Source organism: Sminthopsis crassicaudata, chromosome 4, assembly GCF_048593235.1.
Source record: "Sminthopsis crassicaudata isolate SCR6 chromosome 4, ASM4859323v1, whole genome shotgun sequence".
NCBI classification, from domain to species: domain Eukaryota; kingdom Metazoa; phylum Chordata; class Mammalia; order Dasyuromorphia; family Dasyuridae; genus Sminthopsis; species Sminthopsis crassicaudata.
In genome coordinates this window covers 61626793-61650256 of record NC_133620.1, presented here as the reverse complement: position 1 = coordinate 61650256, position 23464 = coordinate 61626793, and the positions used below count along the sequence as shown (strand labels likewise).

The window sequence follows — 23464 nt, the reverse complement described above, 5'->3', positions numbered from 1 at the left end:
TTAAGAGGTAAAGAGAAAAGGATCAAGCATTTTTATAGCATCTTTTGTGAGTCAGGCACTGTGCTAAGAGTTTTATAAATATTATCTCTCTTGATCCTCACAACAACCCTGGGAGGTAGCTGTTATTATTATCCCAATTTTACAGCTACTTAAACTATGGCAAAACTAGAGGCAAAGTGATTTAACCATGATCTAAATAGCTAGCAAATATCTTGAGGTCAGATTTGACTCAAGAATTCCTGACTTAGTGCTTTGTCCACTATATCACCAAACTGTCTCTAAGCTGCCTAGAATTTGATTACTCAAGTCACTGACCCTAAAATGTGGTTTTAGAGTGAACAGAAGGACCAGTAGTAGTATCACAGGGCTCTAAATAAAACATAAATAATGCTAATTTGTATGTATTTTTAAAAAGAAAATATGTGGCTCACAGGATTTCTTTATATTTGAGTTTGACACCTCTTTCCCATACATTGTTTTTATTCTGGTTGAATGGAAAGTAGCCTCATTTTTAAAATCAGGCAGTGCCACAGCACACAAGTGACTGTCACTTCTAGTATAAGATGAAGACTACTAAAATACCTCAAAATTCTTCATAGGAAAAAGAATTACCTTCATTCCAAAGCGAGTATCTGGTTTATCAGTCCCATATAAATTCAAAGCCTCAGTGTAAGTCATAGAAGGGAAAGGAATAGTAAGAGGAGTTTTATCCGTAGGCCACGAATATTGAAGCAAGCCTTCAATTAATTTCTGGATTCCAGACTGGTCTACAAAAGACATCTCTATGTCAACCTGAAATCAAGATAACACATAGCTATCAGCTTCAATAGCAATTACTAATATTTACAACCAATTTTTTTTTCTTTTAAAAAACTAAAGGATTTTATACAGACATGCTGTTTTATAGACATCATTTTTAAATTCAGATTTTGACAGCTATATTAAGTTGACAATAGGTGAGACTTTTCAGGAATTTTGTCAGTAATTATGGACATCATTAACAGGTTTACAGAACATGCTGACATTCTATTGTTAACTTGGAACAATAAGAATGTAAACAGGATGGATTAAAGGTAAGACAACTGAAACTATAACTGCAATGAAATTATGTTAGACATATGACTAAAATCAAAAGAGAAATACAATAAAACAATGACTATTGTGGTCTGCGAAATATTTCTCATACAAAACAACAAACAATAATGTTCTATAACTTATGTTTAGAGTGTTTACCACAAATACAATATCAGGTTAGCCTGAATCTATAAAATTCAGATGAATGAACTCATGATACCTGGGTAAATTCAGGTTGTCTTTCTGGCTTAGAACCTTCATCTCGATAACAACGGGCAATTTGGAAGTATCTGCAATTATAAGAACACAATTTAAGATCTGAAAAAAAGACACTCATTTTCTACTAAAACAACATGCTGGTCATGCCCATAAAACAAGAGAATGAATGCCACATCAAGAAGACATATTCTATTATTCTTGCTAATGTTCCAATCTAATTTACAATCTGTCTGAAGATAGACATCTTTTAGATCTAGCTAGCTAAATCTTGTAGAATTCAGACCTCTTTTTATCAAATGGATCTTCCCATACTATCTTCAAACATGAGTAAGTCTCACTATATCTCTCCATTCTTGGCCAAATTCTTTGGAAAAGCTGTTTTGTTGCTTCCATTTTTTTCCCCCTTTCACTTCCACTTCAGTACTTTACAACTGCATTTTTATCCATTTCACATCACCCAAACTTAAAATGGTCTCCTAAAAGTTACCAGTGATCTCATAACTGCTATATTAAAAAGTCTATTCTTAGTCCTAATCCTTCTTAACTTGTCTTCTGCATGTGATACCTCTGGTCATCCTCTTTCTATATATTCTTTTCTTTTTGTGATACTATTTTCTCCTAGTTTGCCTCCTGTCTCATTACTCCTTTTCAGTTTCCTTTGACCATCCCTTAATTACTATAGCTGTCTTATTCTTTAAATTAAAAAAAAAAAATCTCTCTTCAATTACATATAAAAACATTTGTTTTTTTTTAAATGTTGAGTTCCAAATTTTCTCTCTTCCTTCTTTCTCTCTATTAAGAAGGCAAGCAATCTGATACAGGTGTGTATAATTGTGTGAAAAATATTTTCATTATTAGTCATGTTGTGAAACACACATTCACACACACTAAACACAAGAAAAATAAAGTTTTTAAAAAAGGGTGTGTTTAATCTTTATTCAAACTCCATCAGTCCTTTTCATTGAAGTTAGACAGCATTTTAAAAATATTAAATACTTCAAAATTGTCTTTTATCACTGTATTGCTGAAAATAGCTAAGTTATTCACTATTAATTGATTATTCTACAATATTATTGTTCCTGTGCACACTGTTCTCCTAGTTCTGCTCACTTGCATTAATCAGGTAACATAAGTTCAGGTTTTTCTGAAAACATCCTGCTTGCCATTTCTCATAGCATGTTTTAACCCTATTGAATCCCTTATGATTTCTTATTCTTGTTTATCTTTTTATGCTTCTCATCTTATATTTTAAAGTCAAATTTTCCATTCAGTTCTGGTCTTTTCACTATGAATGTTTGAAAGTTTTCTATTTCATTAGAAATCCATTTTTTTCCTTGAAGAATTATATTTAGTTTTGCTGAGTAGGTGATTTTTGGTTGCATTCTAGCTCCTTTGCCCTCTGGAATATCATATTCCAAGCCCTCTGTTGCTTTAATAAATAATCTGCTAAATCTTGTGGGATCCTGAATTATGGCTCTAAAATATCCGAATTATTTCTTTTTGGCTACTTACTTCAAGTATAGTAATGATTTATTAAATCTAATTTTTTCTTTTGCCCATCACTTAAGAAGCACTTGCAAATATCTCATCCTTTTCAGAAGTCTGAGTTCCTAAATATTTCTGTATTTTATTTATTAAATACCTTTATTAAATAAATCTTACCTGTCAAAACCTCCAACCATCAAAAGCTGCTTGAACTGTTGAGGACTCTGGGGAAGAGAATAAAACTTTCCAGGTTCCCTTGATGGTACCACAAATTCTTTTGCACCCTGATATCAAGCAAATAAAATGAGGACACTGATGAAAATTAAAAGCAAAGTACAAATAATTGGTGGAAATTACAGTTATATATTAATAAGATCAAGCAAGTTGAAGTTAAAAAAGTTCTGGTCCAGCAATGAACAATCAAGATTATTTTGAGCAGTATTTTCTACTCAAGTAAATATTAACTTATTTCCTACAATTTAATGTAAACTCACTGAAATGTTAAATTCATTAAAAATAGAAACTATTCTTACTCATTTTCATGCCTTCTCTACTGCATTTCCTTTCTTGTAAATAATAGACATTCAATTAGCTTGTTGAATTATTGCCTAAACTGTAGTTACAAAGTCGATTAATAAATTTTTGTGCGAACATACTAGAATTTGGTACCACAGTATCTCTTCAAATGAAAATTAACTAATTGTAAGAGTATGAAGTTATCTCAAATCTTTCTCAATCCCTTATTGATTAATATCAGTTAAGAACTAAGAAAGATGAAAATAAAACAAAAAAGTTGGATCCAATTTGGTGATCTCATCTGCTCCCAGGAGTTCAATTATTATCCTAGCATCACATACACACATACCCCATGCACATCTAGCCTGAATTTTTCTTGTATCTTAGTTACATATCCAATCGCCTGCTACATTGCCACCAATTTTTTCTAGGTGCTTCAAATTCAGCACGCTCAAATTCTTCCCTCTTCCAAACATCCCTATCTCTACTTAGGGGAGAGCCCTATTTATAGTCACGTTGGCTGATAATCTTGCCATCACTGAGTCTTCCCTCTTTCTCTTCTCTTGATAGTCTCGCTTGTTGAACCTTATTGATTCTAGCACCATATCACCTTGTGCCTTTGCTCCCACTCATCCTGATTCATCTCCTTTTCAATTTCCACCTGCACTATTATAACAGCTGCCCAATTCATACTCCTTACAGTCTTTCACCTTTCCAGTCCATTGCCCACAAAGTTGCCGAAATTATCTTCTGAAGGCACAAGTCTGATAGTATCACCCCCAAACTCAAAAATTTTTTTCTGGGTACAAATATAATTTCAGAGTTGAACTCTAAATTCTTGCTCCTACTCATTTTTCTTGATTTGTTCATGACTCTCCTTCACTAACTTTTATGTTCCAATACAACTAGCCTATTACCTGTTTCTGAAACTTGACCTACCACCTCTTGCCTGTCTCTAACGCTTGTATGCACTCACTCCTTAGAAGGCTTTTGTCCTTTAAGGCTCAGTTCTTTTGGTATGAACTTATCTGTGTATGTGTGGTACTACCCCAATAGAAGGTAACTCCAGGGCCTGGAACAGCTCTTGGCAAGGAACAGGAACTAACACTTGCTGAGTCAAACTGAAGTCAGGAGAAAAAAAAAAAGGCAAAAATTTCCAGAAACAGATATTAAAGAGAAACTATCAGAAAACAGAGTAAAGAATATACACACCCCTGGAGTTTTCTTAAATAATGTTGGTGTTTCAATATCCACAAACCCTAAAAGAAGAACATCAATTTTTTCTTTAGTCAACTAAGAAGCTTAGAATAAAGTACATCATCTCTGAGGCTCCTAGAATCCCTAGAAACCCATTATGGCTGATGGATACCATCTAATTTATTAATCTCAGTTTCCACAAATACCACCAAGAAACAGGTTTTAGGGATTGGTAAATCTTATCTTTCTCTAACACCTTCAACTTTGACATCAAACAATTTATAAGCTATTTATAATTCCTTATCTCCTGTTGCTGTTCAGTTTTCTGAATGTTATAAGAATACCAAAGATCACAAAATATATAAATGAAAATTAGAAGAATTCTCCTAGGCAGCTACCTAATAGTCATGTAAGTACAAGAAGATGGTTAAAGAAAACGGACCATATGGAATGGAAAGGTTAAGCAGCACTTCTTGACTTGCCTAAAGTAACACAGGGGTAAAACATTCAATTCCAGGTGCTCTGATACTACAGCCTGTTTCATTTTTACACCGTATTATGCTGCTTCCCTTTGATCATACTTTAAGTCTTGTAGCCTCAGCTACAAAACAGGGGTAATAATTATCTTATAAAACTGTGATATAAGCCTTAATGAGCAATATAAACATGAGTTATAATTATCTTATAAGATTGTGACATAAGTTTAATGAGCAATATAATCATGAGCTATAATTATTTATCTTCCCAAGTTTGTTTAAGCTGAAGATTTGATAAGCATGCCTTTTGTCTTTGTCATTTCAATTTGATAACACATAAAAGAGACGTGTTTGAATCACTAACTAGACTTCTAGATTCTTTTGGTAAAAATACTCTGAAAATAACCATTATTTTACTCATAGCGCATACACTGACTCATAAGTACTAAGCAGATGAGCACATTTCAGTAAACAAAAGATGCTGAAGCACTTCAAGGAACATTTGGGCATTGTTCTCACCATGTAGATTACAGAGGTATTCCCGCATTTTCATGACGATCTGAGATCTCAGTCTTAGGTTATACTGCATTTGGGAACTACGTAAGTCTAAGTAGCGATACTTCATACGAAGAGCTTCTGTTTTCTAAACAGTTTAAAAAATGGTTATATAGTCTTAAAAATTTTTCTCTCTACAAAATATTTTTAAACAAATATTAAAAGACATAATTCTCCATATGTTATTTTTTTCTAAAAATTTAGCACTATGTTTAATTTCTACCATATAATTCATCGGCATTTATATATCTAGTCCTAATATGTCTTCACTCTAGTTCATAATATAGAAAGAGTGCAGTGATTGTTAACCTTTTCATATTTATCAAAAGGGAAAAAGCACAATCTTAGTTCTAAAGATTTCCACTGATTTCCACAGATCAGTTTCTGATTTAAACTTTAGGTTCTTCACCCTTGAATGAAACTAGTCTACTTTGATAAATGTCACTAAACATGTCACTTCTATTTATTTAATCGTTAGTTAAATTTTGAACTTAATCCACAGACATATCAACTAAGAATTTATTCCTAAGCACAGGATTCTCTGAAAAGGATAAATTGTGGGGGAAAGAGAATAGAAAGGGAAGAGCTAATATGCAAATACTAGCAGTAAAATTTACTGATCAAATAGTTAGGTACATGTCAAATCATACTATACCACTGCTAGTTTGGGAATAAGGAGGCCAATTGGAGGTTACTGTATATCTAGAAAAGAAGTGATAAGGGTCTGAACTAGGACAGTGGCTAGGTGAGTGGAAGCAATGGGACAGATAAAAGAGGTTGTAAAAGAGGTATGTGGAAAAATGAAAAATTAAGGACCAGGTGAGACTTCAAAGTTGCAAAACTGGAAGACTGAAAGAATGACAGTATTCTCATCAGAAACACAGAAGCCTAAAGGGGAGAAATATAATGAGTTCCATTTTGAAGAAGAGGATGATATAACATTCTCAGGTAGTTAGTAATTCCATATACGAGATTAGAGTTTTATACTTGGCTGAAGTCATCTCTAGAGTGCTAACGATTGAACCCACAGGAACTAATAGAATAGCAAGAGTATACACAGAGAAGAGTGGGGAGGGCAGGACTTCAGAGGATACTCATACTTAATGGGAAGATGACTCAGCAAAGGAAACTAAAGGATGATCAAGGAGGAAACCTTGAAGGGTGCTATAGAAGCCAAGGGAATGATCAAAGTCAAGTAGAACAACTGAAATAAAGCCATCAGACTGAATAATTAGGAAACCACAGGTAATCTTGGAAAAAGCAGTTTTAGATAGCAAGATTCATAAAGTAAGAGAGGCAACAGGAAGAATAACTTTTTCTAAGGGATTTGGTTGTGAAATGGAGAAGATTTTATACATACATATAAGATTGTATCATATATGTGTGTTTCTGGGTATAGGTTGGGTGCATACACACACCTGTACAGACACATATATAGCTATATATTGACCCATACATACATACACACACACACACATATATGAATGACTTTAGCTTGAAAGGATGGAAGAATCAAGTGAAAGAGTATGAAAAGACATGGAAACCTGGGTGTTCCTGTTGGTGGTGAAGTAGAAACTAGAAGATAAAAAGATCCTCAAGATGAAAGGAAAGCGAATGACTGAGAAGGCAAGATCCTGGAAGAGATAGCACCATGTGGAATAATGGTTGCAGAAGCAGGAGAAAGGCTGTCTCGGCTGGATGAGGTCATCTCTTCCATAGAGACTAGATCCAAGGACAAGAGAATGAGTGACTATATATGGGAGGTTCAGGGTGTGGGATAAGGAGAAAAGGCTACTCTGGTAGACACCTCATGTATACAGATGAGTAACAGGGCATGCTTCCTATCTGCTAACATAGTGATTTTTGGAGGAGTCAGCAGAAAGCATCTTAAATTATGGTGGTCATTTCTCATTTTCAAGTGTTCTAAATTCAAACAAGCACAGGGTGCCATATGTGCTCTGAAAGACTGTAACCACCGCTTTCATGCCAGACGCAAATTTGCTTGCAAGATTAAAAACAATCACAGGAAGATGGCATAGACTGGCATTGACGGACTACTAAAAGTAACAAACCATTCTTCAAAGTAGATATTTAGAATGTATGATAGTGAAATATTAATCTACCTTACAGCATAAAAAGTATGTTTACAATTATTTGAGGATAGTTTATAGAGAAGATATGAACAAGGGAGATTTAAGCTGTCTCTATCATAAAATGTTTTGATTTCACTGTCTGGAAATCAATCTTTTCTTTAATATCTTTAATTTAATATCAATGTTCTACTACTCTATGATAATATCAACATTACCTATAAACTATATGAAAAAAAAAAAAGAGAGAGTAGAAACCTTTATAAAGTTCTTAATTTCAAAGGGCAGCTTCTTGCAGGGATTCAAAAGTTCAGCTGTTTTCACTTTGATTTCAATTTCACCTGTTGGCATTTTCTAAAAAAGGGGAAAGAAATACCTATTTTTAAAATCACACATTGAGGCATAGGACCTTTAATCTCTCAAAGAAAATCTGAGGGGATTTTAATAGCTCCTTGTTAGAATATACTCTAGAGTATAGAGCAAATGTTCACAGTGTTAAAAGGAAAATTGACTTTTTTTTTTTTAATTTAAAAAATTTTTCTCCTTTTTTTTCCTTTATTTTCAACACACATTTCTTTATGAATCATGTTTGGAGAGAAAAATCAGGTCAAAAGGGAAAACCCATGGGAGAGGGAAAAAAAAAAAAAGCAGAAAAAAGAAGTAGACATAGCATGTGTTAATTTACATTCAGTCTTCTTAGGTCTTTTTCTGGATGCAGATGACATTTTCTGTTTAAAGTCTATTAGGCAAACTGAATCCAGCAATTTAAGACATACTTTTTTGCTCTCACCTATGTTTAGTGAAAAATGATTCCAGCTTTTGTTGCTTTTCCTGGATATAAGTTTAAGCTTATAAAGCTAAGTTTAATAGATTTAATTTCCAGATAAATACGTGTCCTACTTTCATTTTCATCCACAGAAAAGCACATGTTTGTGTGCACAGGCATTTATAATGTACATGAAATTTAAAAATAATTATCATGTACTAAAGGACAAATGTATGTATTCAATTCAATTGGATAAGCACTTAAATGCCTACTAAGTGCCAACACTATGCTAAGTGCCAGGGATATAAGAAGAGACGAAAGACTGTTTCTAAGTGAAACATGATGTAAATAAAATACATACAAAGCAAGTTGTAACATTTTATGCAGACTTCCTTAAAGGATTTTGCCAATGGCTATCTGTTTATGTGCTACATTTCCTTAGAATGTGAGCTTCCCGAGGGAAGGAACTATTTTTAATTTTGTCTTTGTACCTCTAGAACTCAGCACAGTGGTTTGCAACTTTGCATGTTGGTGCTACATAATTATGAGAAACCATATAAAAAAAAGGAAAGGGATTATTTTTAACCTGATCCTGCAACTTAATCAGTACTGGGAATTGCCAGTTAAGAACTCTCATTAAGTGATTTGCCCAGCATAGTAAAGCCAAGTTGGTACTTGACCTAATGTTTCTGACTCCAAAGTCAAACCCTATTCCCTATGTCAAGCTACTTCTCATTGAGATTAGGCATGATAAAGCTTTCCAATTTTAGTGCTGTTATAGTAGAATCAATAACCACAACTACATGAGCTCATGTGTACAATATACAAACATACAAACACATGTGTATAGCATGTACACATAGACACACACACATAAAAAAATAAAGTGAAACATATTTCTAATCCCACTTACATGAAATTTACATAGACAATTTTTGAAATACTAACTGGATTTTCCTGCCCTGGAGGCCGTGAGATAACAGTTCCAGTAACCTGAACAACAGATTCTATGGGAGCTTCACATAATATTTTCTTCACAGAGGCAGCTGACTACAGGAAGGAAAAAAATAGTTACCAGAAAGGCATTTTCAAGGTCACCAATGTGATTCTTAGAAAAGTTTGGGTGTTTTATAAATCAGGTGTCAAGAATCTCAAATAATGTTATTGTCTTTAACTTTAAGGCTCTTACTAAATATTAAAAAGCTTTTTTTTTTTAATCATTAAAGTTTCTTATAACAAGGGAAATCACAATCTCAGTCAAGAGTTTCTTAAATCTTCCTATTGGGAAAGGAGGTGAAAAGCAGTAGATCAGCTTTTTGAAACCAGAGTCTATGTATTTTGTACGAAAATGCTTCCATGATTATTAGAGTTAAGGGAATTTAATCCAACAACAATAACAGGAATTTAATGTGGCTGATGGAATACAATCTAATGTCACTCAACTCATCTTGGATCTCTTAGAAATATAAGATGTAAACAAATGCTGTTTTTTCCTCAGGAATATAAACACTTAAGAGCTAGTTTGCAAAACAGAAACCAATGCCATCCTGCTGAATTGGTGACAAAATGTCAATACTTTAAATTATCCATACAAGCTGAACTCAAAGCTGTAGCCACACTTGACTAACTTTCCTTCCTGGCACTGTCTCCCCTGCTGCCCCCCCAAATAAAAAGACCTTTGCCTATTACCTCATCTTGGGGAATGACGACTTGAATGAGTCCATGAAAATCTCTTAGGATCAGGAAAAGGCTTTGCCTAGTTCATAAAGAATAAATGCTTTTAGAGAAGAAAAAAAAAAAAAAAGAACTTTTGAGGGTAGAGCTTAGATAAAAATGAAAGCAGAAAGGATTCTCAAATGTTTTTCATAAAAATTGTGCACTTTTTCACTAGCCATGCCAATATATTTAACTGCAGTGTTAAATATAGAGATAGGTACTGGATCCATGGCTTCATTAATATAGTGAACTCCTAGGTGAGAGAACTCTTGTTCCCAATGCAGTATGGCACCTTTGTTATAACTTAGTCAAAGGTGGCTTAGAGGATTCTTATAATAAGTATACACACCAATATGTATCTAAGGTAGGACTTTCGAGTCCAAGGTTTTCTGGCTTCAAGATCAGCTCTCTATAGGATCTACTAAAATTTAAAAAAAAAAAAAAATTCTCTTTGAGTTTATTGGGAAGAAATGCAATTATTAATATTTGGAACAGTTACATATCTGTTTTTCATTCAAAGCACTATTTTCTCAGGATGGATACTGCCCTCTTTTTGAGTTATTTTCTTTATCAGATAGTGGCTCTAGCCTTCTAGTTTAATCCCCTCATTAGATTGATGAATCCCATCAGGAACAGCCAAGGCAGAATATGAGTCCTCTAACTTCATATGAGTCTTTCCTTTTATCATGCTATATTTTATGTTTTTTAAGTGTGAATTATGTAATCAATGTTAGGATAATTCTTAGAACTGCACAAATAAAGTATTTAGGATAAATGGCTAGGTCTTTAAGAAATATTAACATGGGATATTTGTGTAAATCAATGTTACAAGGACTTTTAACTATATTAGTATTACTGCTGCATAAGTAACATTTGTTGTTTTTCAGATCAGTTTTAAATATTTTCATAGCTCTCAATCTGGTTTTAGTGAATGACATTCTCATGTTAAGATCACACTCTCAAAATAAATTTAGAGTAAGACAAACTCCTTTTAAATACCTCTTGGTACCTGGATTTTGGTCATGGTGGCCAGAAGGGAAAAGTTTAACCCAAAGATAAATCTCAGTGCTTCTCCAATTACTATCATAATCAGACAGTAAAAATGATTTAGTTTTGGGCACTTAAACAGATGCTATTGGTACCTTGGCTTATTATATAGCTCTTCCTTACAGATGTGACTAAAGTAGTCTACAATCAGGCAGAAATAACGTTAAAAAAGATCCTATTATGATCTTTATTAATTTTATAATTATAATTTTTTTTGACAGTACATATGCATAAGTAATTTTTTTATAACATTATCCCTTGAATTCATTTTTCCAAATTATCCCCTCCCTCCCTCCACTCCCTTCCCCCGATGACAGGCAATCCCATACATTTTACATGTGTTACAATATAACCTAGATACAATATATGTCTGTAAATCCAATTTTCTTGTTGCACATTAAGTATTAGATTCCGAAGGTATAAGTAACCTGGGTAGATAGACAGTAGTGCTAACAGTTTACATTCACTTCCCAGTGTTCCTTCTCTGGGTGTAGTTGTTTCTGTCCATCATTGATCAACTGGAAGTGAGTTGGATCTTCTTTATGTTGAAGATATCCACTTCCATATGATCTTTATTTTAGATTAAAAGCCACTATCAGATAAAGGCTGTGAAGTTGACAAAGAAAGACCTCTTCAGACACCAATGTTAAAAACACTCTGAGTAAACTGCAGGAAGTCACCAACTTGTTTCACTCTTCCAGCTGCCCCGAAGGTCCGTGGAGTCCTCAGACTGAGATGAGGAGCCTAATGATTATCTAATCGGGCTCTGTCATTTTCTTTCTTAGTTGTAACTAAGGATCAAAGAACTGCTCGAGGTCCCATGCAGTTTTGGGAGCTAAGACTTGAATGTAAGGCCCATGACTACAAATTGAGTGCACTGCCACTTTACCACACTCAAAAACTTTAATTCACTTTACCTTCGGTATTGAATCCATCCACACAAGGTGACATCTTGGCCCAAGTGAGAGGAACGCAATTCTCCACAAGTATTAGTCCGAACAACAAAACTATTGAAATCTATTAAATGAAAAAGTTAATGAAATTACATGAGATATCAACCTAAAAAATGTAAGTCTCCTTAAATGAGTTTATATTTATATTCAGATGCTTTAAACCAGTGGTCCTCAGACTTTTTAAATAGGGGCCAGTTCCCTGAGCCTCACACTCTGTCTCCGCCCCTCAGCCCATTTACCATAACCCTCTGGCCGCATAAGCGTTCTCAGCCGCCCGCAGTTTGAGAACCCCTGCTTTAAACAAAGGATCACAAACCGATACCAAGATATTCTGTTCTATATATAAACTTTTAAAACACATATTTCGTCAATGTCAAATGCAATGTCTGCAATCTTGTGGTTTAGTAGACAATCTTTGAGACCTTATATGGAAAGTGAGTATCTGGTGATCAATCTACTGGTGAGCGCCTCTGTATCTGGCTAGTTTTCACACTCTGTTTTTTAGGCCAGGCCGAGGATTCAGGAAAAGATCCTCAGATACCCTGTGTCCCAAGCCTCTCCCTAGAAGAGGAATAGATTGTTGCCTATGATGACTTTTAACTGGACTTTTGACATCCTGATTGACAAAACTTTTCAGTAGCAAGAAACAACTCAGTGAAAAGGATATACATGTACATATACATATATACTTATATATGTACATTCCTACATAGGCATGCTAAATCTCAGTATCACACGCCTCTTAAAGAAGCTTTTAAGAGAAGCTTAAAAGGGCGCTAAGACTTTCCAGATGCCCTGTATCAAACAGATGGCCAGCGGACTGATCTAGAACCCTAAGTCTCAGCGGTGCATATGACCACAGGTAAGCTGACCCAACCCAACTTCACCTGAGCTTCTCTGTGGCGCGCTCAGCGTCAGATGCCGGGGCAGGGAGCCCAGAAGTAATGGGGCTGTCCTTCGGAGAGGTCCTGACCAGCTCCGGTACATCAGGCAGAGTCTCCAGGGGAAAGGCATGCTGGACAGGCAGAGGTAGCCGCGGGGCAGGCCTTCTGGGGGTCAGTCTTGGAGAAACAAAGTGGGACATTTAGGAAAAAAAAACATTTCCACTGGGAAAAAAAGAACCCATTCTTACTGATCCCCTTTGGATGTCACTGGGTCTAGAGAATAACAGCTGTTTGAAGTCCTGCACGTGGGCAGGTGTGTGCAAGCATACATGCAGAAGTGTATGCGCGTGTGTGCTATGCAGGTATGTACGCGTGCAGGCCTGCTTGCAGGTGCGCCTTACACACTCACCTGTACACCGGTATATGTGCGCCCGTGCACACGTTTGCAAGAGTGCGTGTGCAGGTAGGTGGGATGGAATCAGTCCCTGGGCAGGCCGGGAAGCACCAGGCACAAACCTAAAATGATTGCCTAAAAATGTGCACTATGCTCGTTCAGGCTCGCACCAGGCTCAGGGAGGAGCTCGGGAGCGGGCTTCAAAAGTCGCACCCTTTCTAGTCTTCCCTCCTTCCATCAGATCTAAGAACGCACTTATTGAGCACCTCCTGCATGCGAGGCTCTGGAAATATACAGGCCCTGGGCCCGGAGGATCTTACGTTCCAGGACGAGGTTCACTGAGCTGGAAGACAGCGTCCAGACCATCGGGTGCCTCGGTTCATTGCACTGAAGAGGAAGCCCAGGCGTCTGCAGAAGGCAAACGACTTGTCCAAGGTCACAATACAGATCATTCGTAGCAAAGGGACCTTCGGCTTCCAAATCCTTCCAGAGGGAGAATCTGGAAGGAAGCGACCCCGTCACCAAGACAAGGCCACCACCGGGTCACTCCCGTCGGCCGCAGCTCCCAAGCCAAGCTCGACTAAGGGTCAGCTCGAGACTCTCCCCGCCCTCAAGCTTAAAGCCTCCGCGAGCATCGCGCGTGCGTTTGCTGGCGTATTACGTCACTTCCTGAGCGCCGTGAGTCGTCATGGCCACCCTGTTGGCTGTGGGCGGATGCCATGGGAAGGGGACGGAGCGCACAGTTTCCCGGGCAAAGTGAACGGTCTCTACAGCTGGAGTTTAGCCCGGAAAGCAGGCTGGCTCTAAATTGGGTAGGAGGAGTAGCCTGCGTCAAAACTGATTACGTCGTTCGCCTTTGCAAGTGGTAAAGATGACGGCGAAACTGGCGACCCGAAGTCTAAGGGGGAAAAGACGGTGGTTACCTCGGGGGCGGAGCCTGTAGACTGGCCGCGCAGCCTGTCGGGAAGTAATTTCAAACTGGGGCGGGGCCTCGCCGGGAAGATGCCGCTGACCCGCAGGATCTAAGACGTTGGGCTTCGTGGGGGCAACCGGTACCGGGGTTGCCCTGCCTCCAGAGGGTGGAAGGTGAGACTGCCGCGGCGGCCGGGGCGGGGGCTCGCGGCCCGTTGGTCTCCCCCGACAGGCGGGCGGACGGCGCCCGGCGGCCTTTCTTCAGCCCGAGCTCTCCGGGTATCCGAGGGACCCACTCCTCTGCCGGGATAACAGCCACCTGGCGCTTAGGGAGCCGCGTGCGGCTGCAGCCCCAGAGCCTGTCGTTAAACCTTTTCGTCGGAATCTCGGCTAAATGACAGCCGGTCGAGGGGGAATGACAGCTGACTGTGCTTTTGGGTCCCGCCCTCGTTTCTGATTTGTGTTTTTCCCGCCCTCCCTTCCCTCTTTGTTTTCCACACCCTAGCTAGGGTATGAACCTTGCAGGTTCTTTATTAGTTCTGGTGGAGAAAACTGAAGTGCCCTTTCCCAGATCACTTCCTTTGTCTCCGAGGCTACCCCTGTACTTCCTCAGAGAGGAGGGCTGGGACCGCAGCCCGACGGCCCTCGCCACAGCTGTGGTCATCCGGTGGGTCTGCCGAGAGTCTCTTTCTTGCAGCGCCCCCTCCCCCTCCCCCTCCTTCTCCTTCCTCCACTTCTCCTCCTTTTCCCACTTCCTCGGTGCTTCTCCCCTCTCTTCTCACTCTAGTCTGACTTTCTCATTCCCTAGGCCGTCTTTCCCAACCTGAGCCCGGCTGAAAGTTCAGTCCCACTCCCCCAATAGTTCTTCTCATCATCTCATTTGGTCTCGTTTCCACTCCTGTCTCTGAGGAGGTATCTCTCACCTAGGTTCCACAGGAGACCTTTCATCTCTTGCCCCACCCCCAACTGCTGGCTCTTTGATCCACTCCCATTGCCTTGTATTTGTATATTTTTTTGCACAGACTTACACGTTTACCTGCTTTCTCCTTTTGACAGAATGTATGGCCCTTTAAATGGGTATTGTATTTCATTTTTGTCTTTGTATCTCTAGCACCAAGGACAGTGTCTGGCTTTAAAAGACTGTCTGCCTAAAGCAGGTCTACTTTTCCAGTCGTGGCTCTCCTCCCTACTAGCTGTGTGTGTGTGTGTGTGTGTGTGTGTGTGTGTGTGTGTGTGTGTGCGCCTTCATTTCCTTTGAGCAATAAAGCATTAAACGCCTGCTATGTACAGCATTGTGCTAAGAACTGCAGATACAGACAGAAAAAATAAGCCACTTTCTGCTCTCAAGAACTCAAATTCTAACAGGGAGAATGATCAGCTCTAAGTCAAAAAAAATCCCATGATCCTTAGCATACAGCAGCAAAGCAGATGTTAACACATCTTTAATTTCTTTTGATAAAATCATATTATTTTACTGTGCTGAAAGCTTTGGTGGCAAGAACTTTATTTACTAGATCTTAAGTAGCAATGACTACAGCCACAAGTGCCCGGCTGCATCTCCATTGGTGATAACATGGAATGTCATTCTTTCTTCCATATACATCCATTAAATTTTTAGCCATCCTTTAAAGCCCGATTTAAGTTTTATCTTCTCTGAATTCCTCCAGACATTAATGGCCTTTCCTGTTTTCCTTGGATTCCACATAGCACTATTTATTTCTTTAATGTACATGTATATTTAAAATTTTTTATTCTAACTTGATGAACACCAACAAACATGAATATTTATTACACAGAGAACAGAATGAGTAATTGTATATCTCCATTTCTTGTTTTTATTTTTTAAGGTGTATACTAAATTCAGTGCTGTCAGTAGCCCTCTAAATTTCCTCCTGTTCACTTCTGTGCATTTAAAAAATACTTTACTTTTTTCTCTTTCTTTTCACATTATTATCATTACCCCCTTCTCTATTTTCTCCTATTCACAAAAGGGAAATTTATAAAAGCTTTCCTTGTAACAATGTTGCATAGTCAAGGAAAACAAATTTATACATTGCCCATGGACAAAATATGTGAAGATTTAGTTTGATCCCAGGATCTTTTTTTTTTTTTTTTTTTAACAAATATTTTATTTTTCCAAATACATGCATAGATAGACTTCAACATTCACCTTTGCAAAACCTTGTGTTCCAATTTTTTCTCCTTGTTCTCCCCAACCCAAGACAGCAAGCAATACAATATAGGTTAAATGTGCAATTCTTTTAATTATGTTTCCATATTTGTCATGCACAAGAAAAATCAAATTAAAAAGGAAAAAACACTGGAAAGGAAAAAAAAGCAAACAAGAACAATAACAAAAAATAACTATGCTTTGATCCACATCTAGTCTTTGTAGTTCTTTCTCTGGGTGTGGATGGTACTTTCCATCACAAGTCTATTAGAGTTGTCTTGAATTATCTCATTATTGAGAAGAGCCAAATCTATCATAGGTTTTCATCACATAATCTTGTTACTGTGTCCAATGTTCTCTTGGTTCTACAGATGTCACTCAACATCAGTTCATGTAAATCTTTGCAGGCTTTTCTGAAATAAGCTTGTTCATCATTTCTTATAGAACAATAATCCATTACATTCATATACCATAGCTTATTTAGTTGTTCCCCAAATGGGGACACTAAAACAGTAATGCATTTTTTACATATTAAACAATTATACTTACATATTAATGTACATATTATATATACAGAAATGCATGTCTGCCTTCCCCAATTATAGGGCATTCACTCAATTTCCAGTTCTTTTCCACTACTAAAAGGGCTGCTACCAACATTTCTGCACATGTGGGTCCTTATTTATTTATTTATTTATTTATTTTTTATGATCTTTTTGGGATACAGATGCAGCAGAGGCACTGCTGGATCAAAGGGTATGCATAGGTATACAAGAGTAGGCAGAGGTATAGAGGTATACAAAGGTATAGTCCTTTAGGCATAATTCCAAATTGCTCTCCAAAATTACTTTACAATTCCACCAATAATGCATTAGTATCCCAGTTTTCCCACACCCCCTCCAACATTTGTCATCTTTTCCTGTCATTTTAGCCAGTCTGAGAGATGTGTAGTGGTACCTCAGAATTGTCTTAATTTGCATTTCTCTCATCAATAGTGATATTTAGAACACTTTTTCATATGACTGTAGATGGCTTTAATTTCTTCATCTGAAAATTGTTCATATTCTTTGGCCATTTATTAATTGAGGAATAGCTTCTATTTTCACAAATTTGAGTCAGTTTCTCTGTATTTTAGAAATGAGATCTTTATCAAAACCCTGACTGAAATTTTCCCCCCAGCTATCTACTTCCCTTCTAATCATGGCTTCAGTGGTTTTTGCTTTTGTGAAATCTTTTTAATTTAATCAAAATTAACCATTTTGCATTTCGTGATGTTCTCTAGTCCTTCTTTTGGCTTATAAATTCCTCCCTTCTCCACAGATTTGAGAGGTGGACTATCTCTTGTTCCCCTAATTTGTTTATAGTATCCATCCTTTATGTTTAAAACATGAATTTTGACTTTATTTTGGATTAGGATATTAGATGTTGGTTAATGCCTAGTTTCTGCCATACTATTTTCTAGTTTTTCCAGCAATTTTTGTCAAATAGTGAGTTCTTATCCTAGGAGCTGGGGTCTTGGGTTTATCAAACACTAGATTATTATAGTCATTAACTAGTGTCTTGTAAACCAACCACTGATCCCATCTACACTGATCCTTCTTAGCTAATACCAAAAGATTTTGATGACTGCTACTTTACAATATAGTTTTAGGTTCCAGGAGCATTTGTGAAATGTTTATTATGTCCAAGGGACAGTGTTAGGCTAGGAATACAAAGATTCACTAAGCCAAACATTTTTTCCCTCTCTCCCTCCGTTCCTCCTTTTAACAATTTTTTTTTTAATTGAGTTCCAAATTCTCTCCCACCCCTCCCTCACCCATTAAAAAGGTAAGCAATATGGTATTTATTATAAATGTTAAATTATGCAAAAACAATTCCAAATTGGTCATGTTGCAAAAAAAACAAACCAATCCAAAAAAATCCAAAAATGAGAAGCAAGGAAAAAAAGTGAAATTAAAATGTTTTAGTCTGAAGCCAGAGTCTTGTTCTTTCCTTGGAAGAAGATAGCTTCTCCTCCTTGCCCCAGCGTGTATACTTTGGAATTTTGGGGCTATCTCCAGTCATCCTAATCTATATTGTGCCACTAAACCCAGATGGCTCTAGTGGAGAAAGTGAGGTTGGAGACACTGCACAGCTCTCCCTCCCATTAAATCCAATTCATTTGTAAGTCATGGCATCACCTTCCTGATGTCATGGTCCCATTTGAGAACAAAGGACAAATAATATCAGCTTTGGATCTTGGATCTTTTTCTTTATTGGAGTAGCTAAATCTTTCACAGATGATCATTATTAACCATATTGCTGTAACTGTGTACAATGTTCTCATGATTCTCACTTCATTTTGTATCATTCCACATAAGTCGTCCCGGGTTTTTTTGAACCAGTCCCCCATAGCAATTTCTCATAGTACAATAATAATTTTGTCACAATCATATACCATAACTTGTTCAGCCATTTTCCATTTGATGAGCATCCCTCAATTTCCAATTTTTTTGTTACCACAAAAAGAGGTGCTATGAAGATTTTTTCTTCTAAAATGGGTTCTTTCCCCCCCTTTTTTTCTTTTGTTTGATCTCTTTGAGATACAGATCTTCTAGTGATAATACTGCGTCAACCCTTTGGGCATAGTTCCAAATTGTTTTTCAGAATGGTTGAACTAGTTCACAATTCCACCAATGCTATTTTAGTGCCCCAGTTTTCTGCATTTCTTCTAGCATATGTCATTTTTCTTTTCTGTTATGTTAGTCAACCTGATAGATGTGAAATGGTACCTTAGAGTAGTTTTAATTTGTATTTCTTTAATCAGTAATGATTTAGGGCATTTTTTTTCATGTGTTTTGATTTCTTCTAAAAACTTCCTTTCATATCCATCATTTGGAGAAAGGCTTTTATTTTTTATTAATTTGGCTCAGTTCCTTACTTATTTGAGAAATAAGGCTTTTATCAAAGAAACAGTATAAAACTCTCTCCCTCTCCTTCATTTCCTGATTCTCTTCTGATTTTGGCTACATTGGTTTTGTTTGTGTAAAACATTTTTAATTTCATGCAATCAAGATTAGTCTGTGATCTTCCCTGATCTTCTCTGTCTCTTTTTTGTTCATAAACTCTTCCCTTATTCATAGATCTGACAAGTAAAATTTCCATGCTCCTTTAATTAGGATGTCACCTTTAGGATATCTAAGTTATTTACCCATTTTGACCTTATTTTGGCATACACCGTGTGAGATGTTGGTTTACATCTACTTTCTGTTAAACTGCTTTCCAATTTCCCCAGGAAGTTTTGTTGAATTTCTTGCCCCAAAGGTTCAATCTTTAGGTTTATCAAACAGTAGATTTCTATGATCATTTACTATTGATTATGTGAAACTAATCTATTCCACCGAACTACTCCTTTTGTTAGTATCAATTTTTTGATGATGATTATTTTCTAATGTAGTTTGAAATCTGATATGTTCTCTTCATTTGCATTTTTTATTTCATTGATTTCCTTAATATTTTTGACCTTTTGTTCTTTTAGATGAATTTTTATTTTTCTAGCTCTGTAAAATAATTTTTTTGGTAGTTTAATTGGTATAGCACTGAAAAAATAAATTAGTTTCTGTGGAATTGTCATTTTTATTAGGCCAGTCTCATAATAAAAAATTAATATTTCTCCATTTGTATAGGTCTATTTTCCTTTATGTGAAAATAATGTGTTTTATAATTGTGTTCATATAGTCCTTGGGCTTGTCTTGGCAGGTAGACTAATAATAAGCATTTATTTATTTTCTGATGTTTGTCCTTATCTTTTGACTACTTGTCAATAGGAGAATGGTTCTTATTCTTATAAATTTGAATCCGTTCCTCATATATCTTAGAAATGAGATATTTATTAGAGAAATTTGCTAGAAGCTCTTTTTCAATTAGAAAAAGATGAAGACTAAGGTTTTTTTTTTTTTTAATTAAAGTTTTAAATTTACATAACATATATATGGGTAATTTTTCAACACTGACCCTTGCAAAACCTTCTGTTCCAAATTTTCCCTCCTTTCCCACTTCCTTCCCTAGGTGGCAGGTAGTCCAATACATTAAATATGTTAAAATATATGTTAAATCTAATATATGTATACATATTTATACAGTTATCTTGCTGCACAGGAAAAATCAGGTCAAGAAGGAAGAAAAAAACAGAAAACAAAATGCAAGCAAATAACAAGAAAAAGAGTGAAAATGCTATGTTGTGATCTACACTCAGTTCCCACTGTCTTCTCTCTGGGTGTAGATGGCTCTCTTCATCACTGAGCAAGTGGAACTTGTTTGAATCATCTAATTGTTGAAGAGAGCCACGTTCATCAGAATTGATTGTCGTAGTCTTGTTGCTGTGTAGAATGATCTCTTGGTTCTGCTCATTTCACTTAACATCAGTTCATGTAAGTCTCTCCAGGCCTTTCTGAAATCAGATGAAGACTAAAATTAATTGGAGAGTAGGTTAGCAAATTGTGACACATTAATGTAATGAAATATTATTGGGCATAAAAAGTGGTGAAAGACAGTTTTGGAAGGGCCTGGGAAGATCTGTATAAAGACTTACAGATCTAAATGAGCAAAATCTGGAGAACAATCAGTACAGTAACAACATGGTAAAGCTGGCCATCTTTGAAGAATTTAAGAGCTAATGAATATAATAATGAACATGATTCCAGAGAATTGATGATGAAGTATGTTATCTACTTCCTGACAGAAAGATAATGTAGAATGAGACACATTTTTGGGCATAATCCAATATTTTATTTTGTTTGATTGTGTATATTATAAGCATTTTTTTCTTTTCTCAAAATTTTGGGGTAATATAAAACAAAGAAAAATAAAAATATTTATTAATTGAAAAAAGAAAATTAAAATACAAATGAGTGGGAATTTAGTCAATATAGCTTATTGAGTCATAACTCCCCAGCAACACCTCAAAGTGGACAGGAAAGAGGAAAATGGAAAGAATTCTTGTTGCACGTTAAGTATTAGATTCCGAAGGTATAAGTAACCTGGGTAGACAGACAGTAGTGCTAACAATATACATTCACTTCCCAGTGTTCCTTCTCTGGGTGTAGTTGTTTCTGTCCATCATTGATCAACTGGAAGTGAGTTGGATCTTCTTTATGTTGAAAATATCCACTTCCATCAGAATACATCTTCATTCAGCATTGAAGTGTACAGCGATCTTCTGGTTCTATTCATTTCAAAGAGTGAATGTTCTAATGTGAGACCTTCCAGAGTAATTAATGATCATAAGAAATATAGTGTGTATGAATGATCCAAAAAGGATTACGAAGAGTCAGATATGACTGAAAAACAATCCAACAACATATTCTCTCCTTATATGAGTCTCTGTATTAAAATCCTTCTTGCAACACCTACCTATTTGTTTCACTATTGAATTTGATATTGTGTGTGTTACATTCTACTTAGTCTCCTGTATTCCAACCTTTCTTCCCTTTTTAAATGGAAGGTGCCTGGATTTGTTTGATTATAATACTCTTTAGTACTTAAACATTTTGATTTTGATTGCAGCATTTTTTCCCTTGGGTCAAAGGAAAAAAAAAAAAAAAAGCTCAGGATTTTGGCTATGATATTCCTGGCAGTTTTCATTTTGAGTTTCAGGAGATGACTTAGTTTTTTTCTGTTTTCACTTGGCCCTCTGACATTTTTCATTTATGATTCCTATTAATATGCTATCTGAGCTCACCTTTTGTCATATTAGTTTTTGATAATATTAATTTCACCTTATTTGTTTGCTTTTTTTCCTTTCTTGTCTTTTTTCCTCTTTTTATTTGATTTTTCTTGTGCATGACAATTGGAAATTTGATTAGAAGAATTGTACATGTTTAACCTCTATCCTAATGCTTGCTGTCTTGGGTTGGGGAGGAGAGAGAGAAAAATTTGGACCACAAGGTTTTGCAAAGGTGAATATTGAAAACTAGCCTTCTATGTATTTAGAAAAATAAAAAGCTATTATTAAAAACTGTTCTTAAATTTTTTCTCCATATTTTTTTCTATTTTCAGAATATTTTGATTTTATTTTAGAATTTCTCATTGTCACATTAAGTCTGTGTTTTCCATTTGGCCCATTGTAATTTTCAGGGTATTTAATTCTTAGGCAAGATTTATCACTATTGATGGTAAGGTATACATTCTTTTTGTCATTCTTTCCTAGCTGTTTCAATTTTTTCAGGAATTCTTGTAGTCCACTTGGTCAATACATTCTTTTCTTTGATGCTCCACTTGGATTTGTTGTGTAGTTACCCTCTTCTGCATCTACTTCTTGTGTATTGTCAGTCCAAAGTATTCAGATTGTGGGCTTCTCCTTGAGTAAAACTCTTATTCTACCATAGTAGATGGTATGGATAGTCCTGAATAATCTGAATGTGTTGACTAAGACTTGTTCCCACCTTCTATAGAAGTAGCTGATCTTGTCTCTTGCTGTGCCTATCCACACTGCATGGGTGCTGGAGTATGATGGACTTTTGGATGCTAGTTGAGCATGGAGCCTAGTAGATATAAGATCTAACACATGCTTCCTGGATGCTTTCTCCAGCATTCATCATCTTCTGTAGTGTTCAGGGTCTTCTTCAAGGCTTCTACTGGATTTTGTGGAGTCCTGAGCTAGACTGAATATCTTTAGCTTTCTTTTTCATTGTTCCTTGTACTATATTTTTAGAGCTTTACTAGGGTATTTGTGGGAGGCTTGGTCAGAAGACTATATCTAGAGCAAAACATTTATTTTGGTGTAGTAGTGTCTGCTGAGTGAGCCTTGTTAGATAAGATGTAGTGCAGTTCCTAGGGAACATGTATCAGTGGCCCTGAAGCCACCTGGCCTTGGAAGTGATGTAGGCAGAAATGATATATTTATTCCCCTGTGTTATCCTGTCCTAGTTTACTTTATATGATCAGGATGCTATGGCTACAAATATTACTGGCTATCAGATAATAACCTGTTAGTTAGTGATAACACAGTGTCTGAGACTGATAAGCAACAA

At 36.3% G+C, this 23464-nt stretch overlaps 2 protein-coding genes across 5 annotated transcripts in view; one reads left to right on the top strand and one right to left on the bottom strand.

Moving 5' to 3' along the window:
- The window catches only part of DARS2 (aspartyl-tRNA synthetase 2, mitochondrial), a 37791-nt gene extending 23724 nt beyond the window's left edge, over positions 1-14067 (bottom strand). Inside the window, exons 1-11 of one of the 3 annotated variants that reach the window (XM_074308375.1) lie at positions 13388-14067; positions 12982-13155; positions 12059-12158; positions 10068-10134; positions 9327-9428; positions 7871-7966; positions 5487-5610; positions 4507-4553; positions 2956-3062; positions 1295-1364; positions 613-792 (exon numbers count right to left, since the gene is read on the bottom strand). In XM_074308375.1, the coding sequence (XP_074164476.1) occupies positions 613-792; positions 1295-1364; positions 2956-3062; positions 4507-4553; positions 5487-5610; positions 7871-7966; positions 9327-9428; positions 10068-10134; positions 12059-12158; positions 12982-13108 (1020 nt within the window). In that variant the 5' untranslated portion in view covers positions 13109-13155; positions 13388-14067. Of the gene's footprint in view, positions 1-612; positions 793-1294; positions 1365-2955; positions 3063-4506; positions 4554-5486; positions 5611-7870; positions 7967-9326; positions 9429-10067; positions 10156-12058; positions 12159-12981; positions 13156-13387 lie in introns of those variants that run through there. The other 2 variants (XM_074308374.1, XM_074308376.1) reach the window with 2 other exon arrangements.
- The window catches only part of CENPL (centromere protein L), a 31592-nt gene continuing 22182 nt past the window's right edge, over positions 14055-23464 (top strand). For both annotated transcript variants that reach the window (XR_012489011.1, XM_074308381.1), the window contains exon 1: positions 14055-14458. The gene's annotated coding sequence lies outside the window, so the exon portion shown is untranslated. The remainder of the gene's footprint in view (positions 14459-23464) is intronic.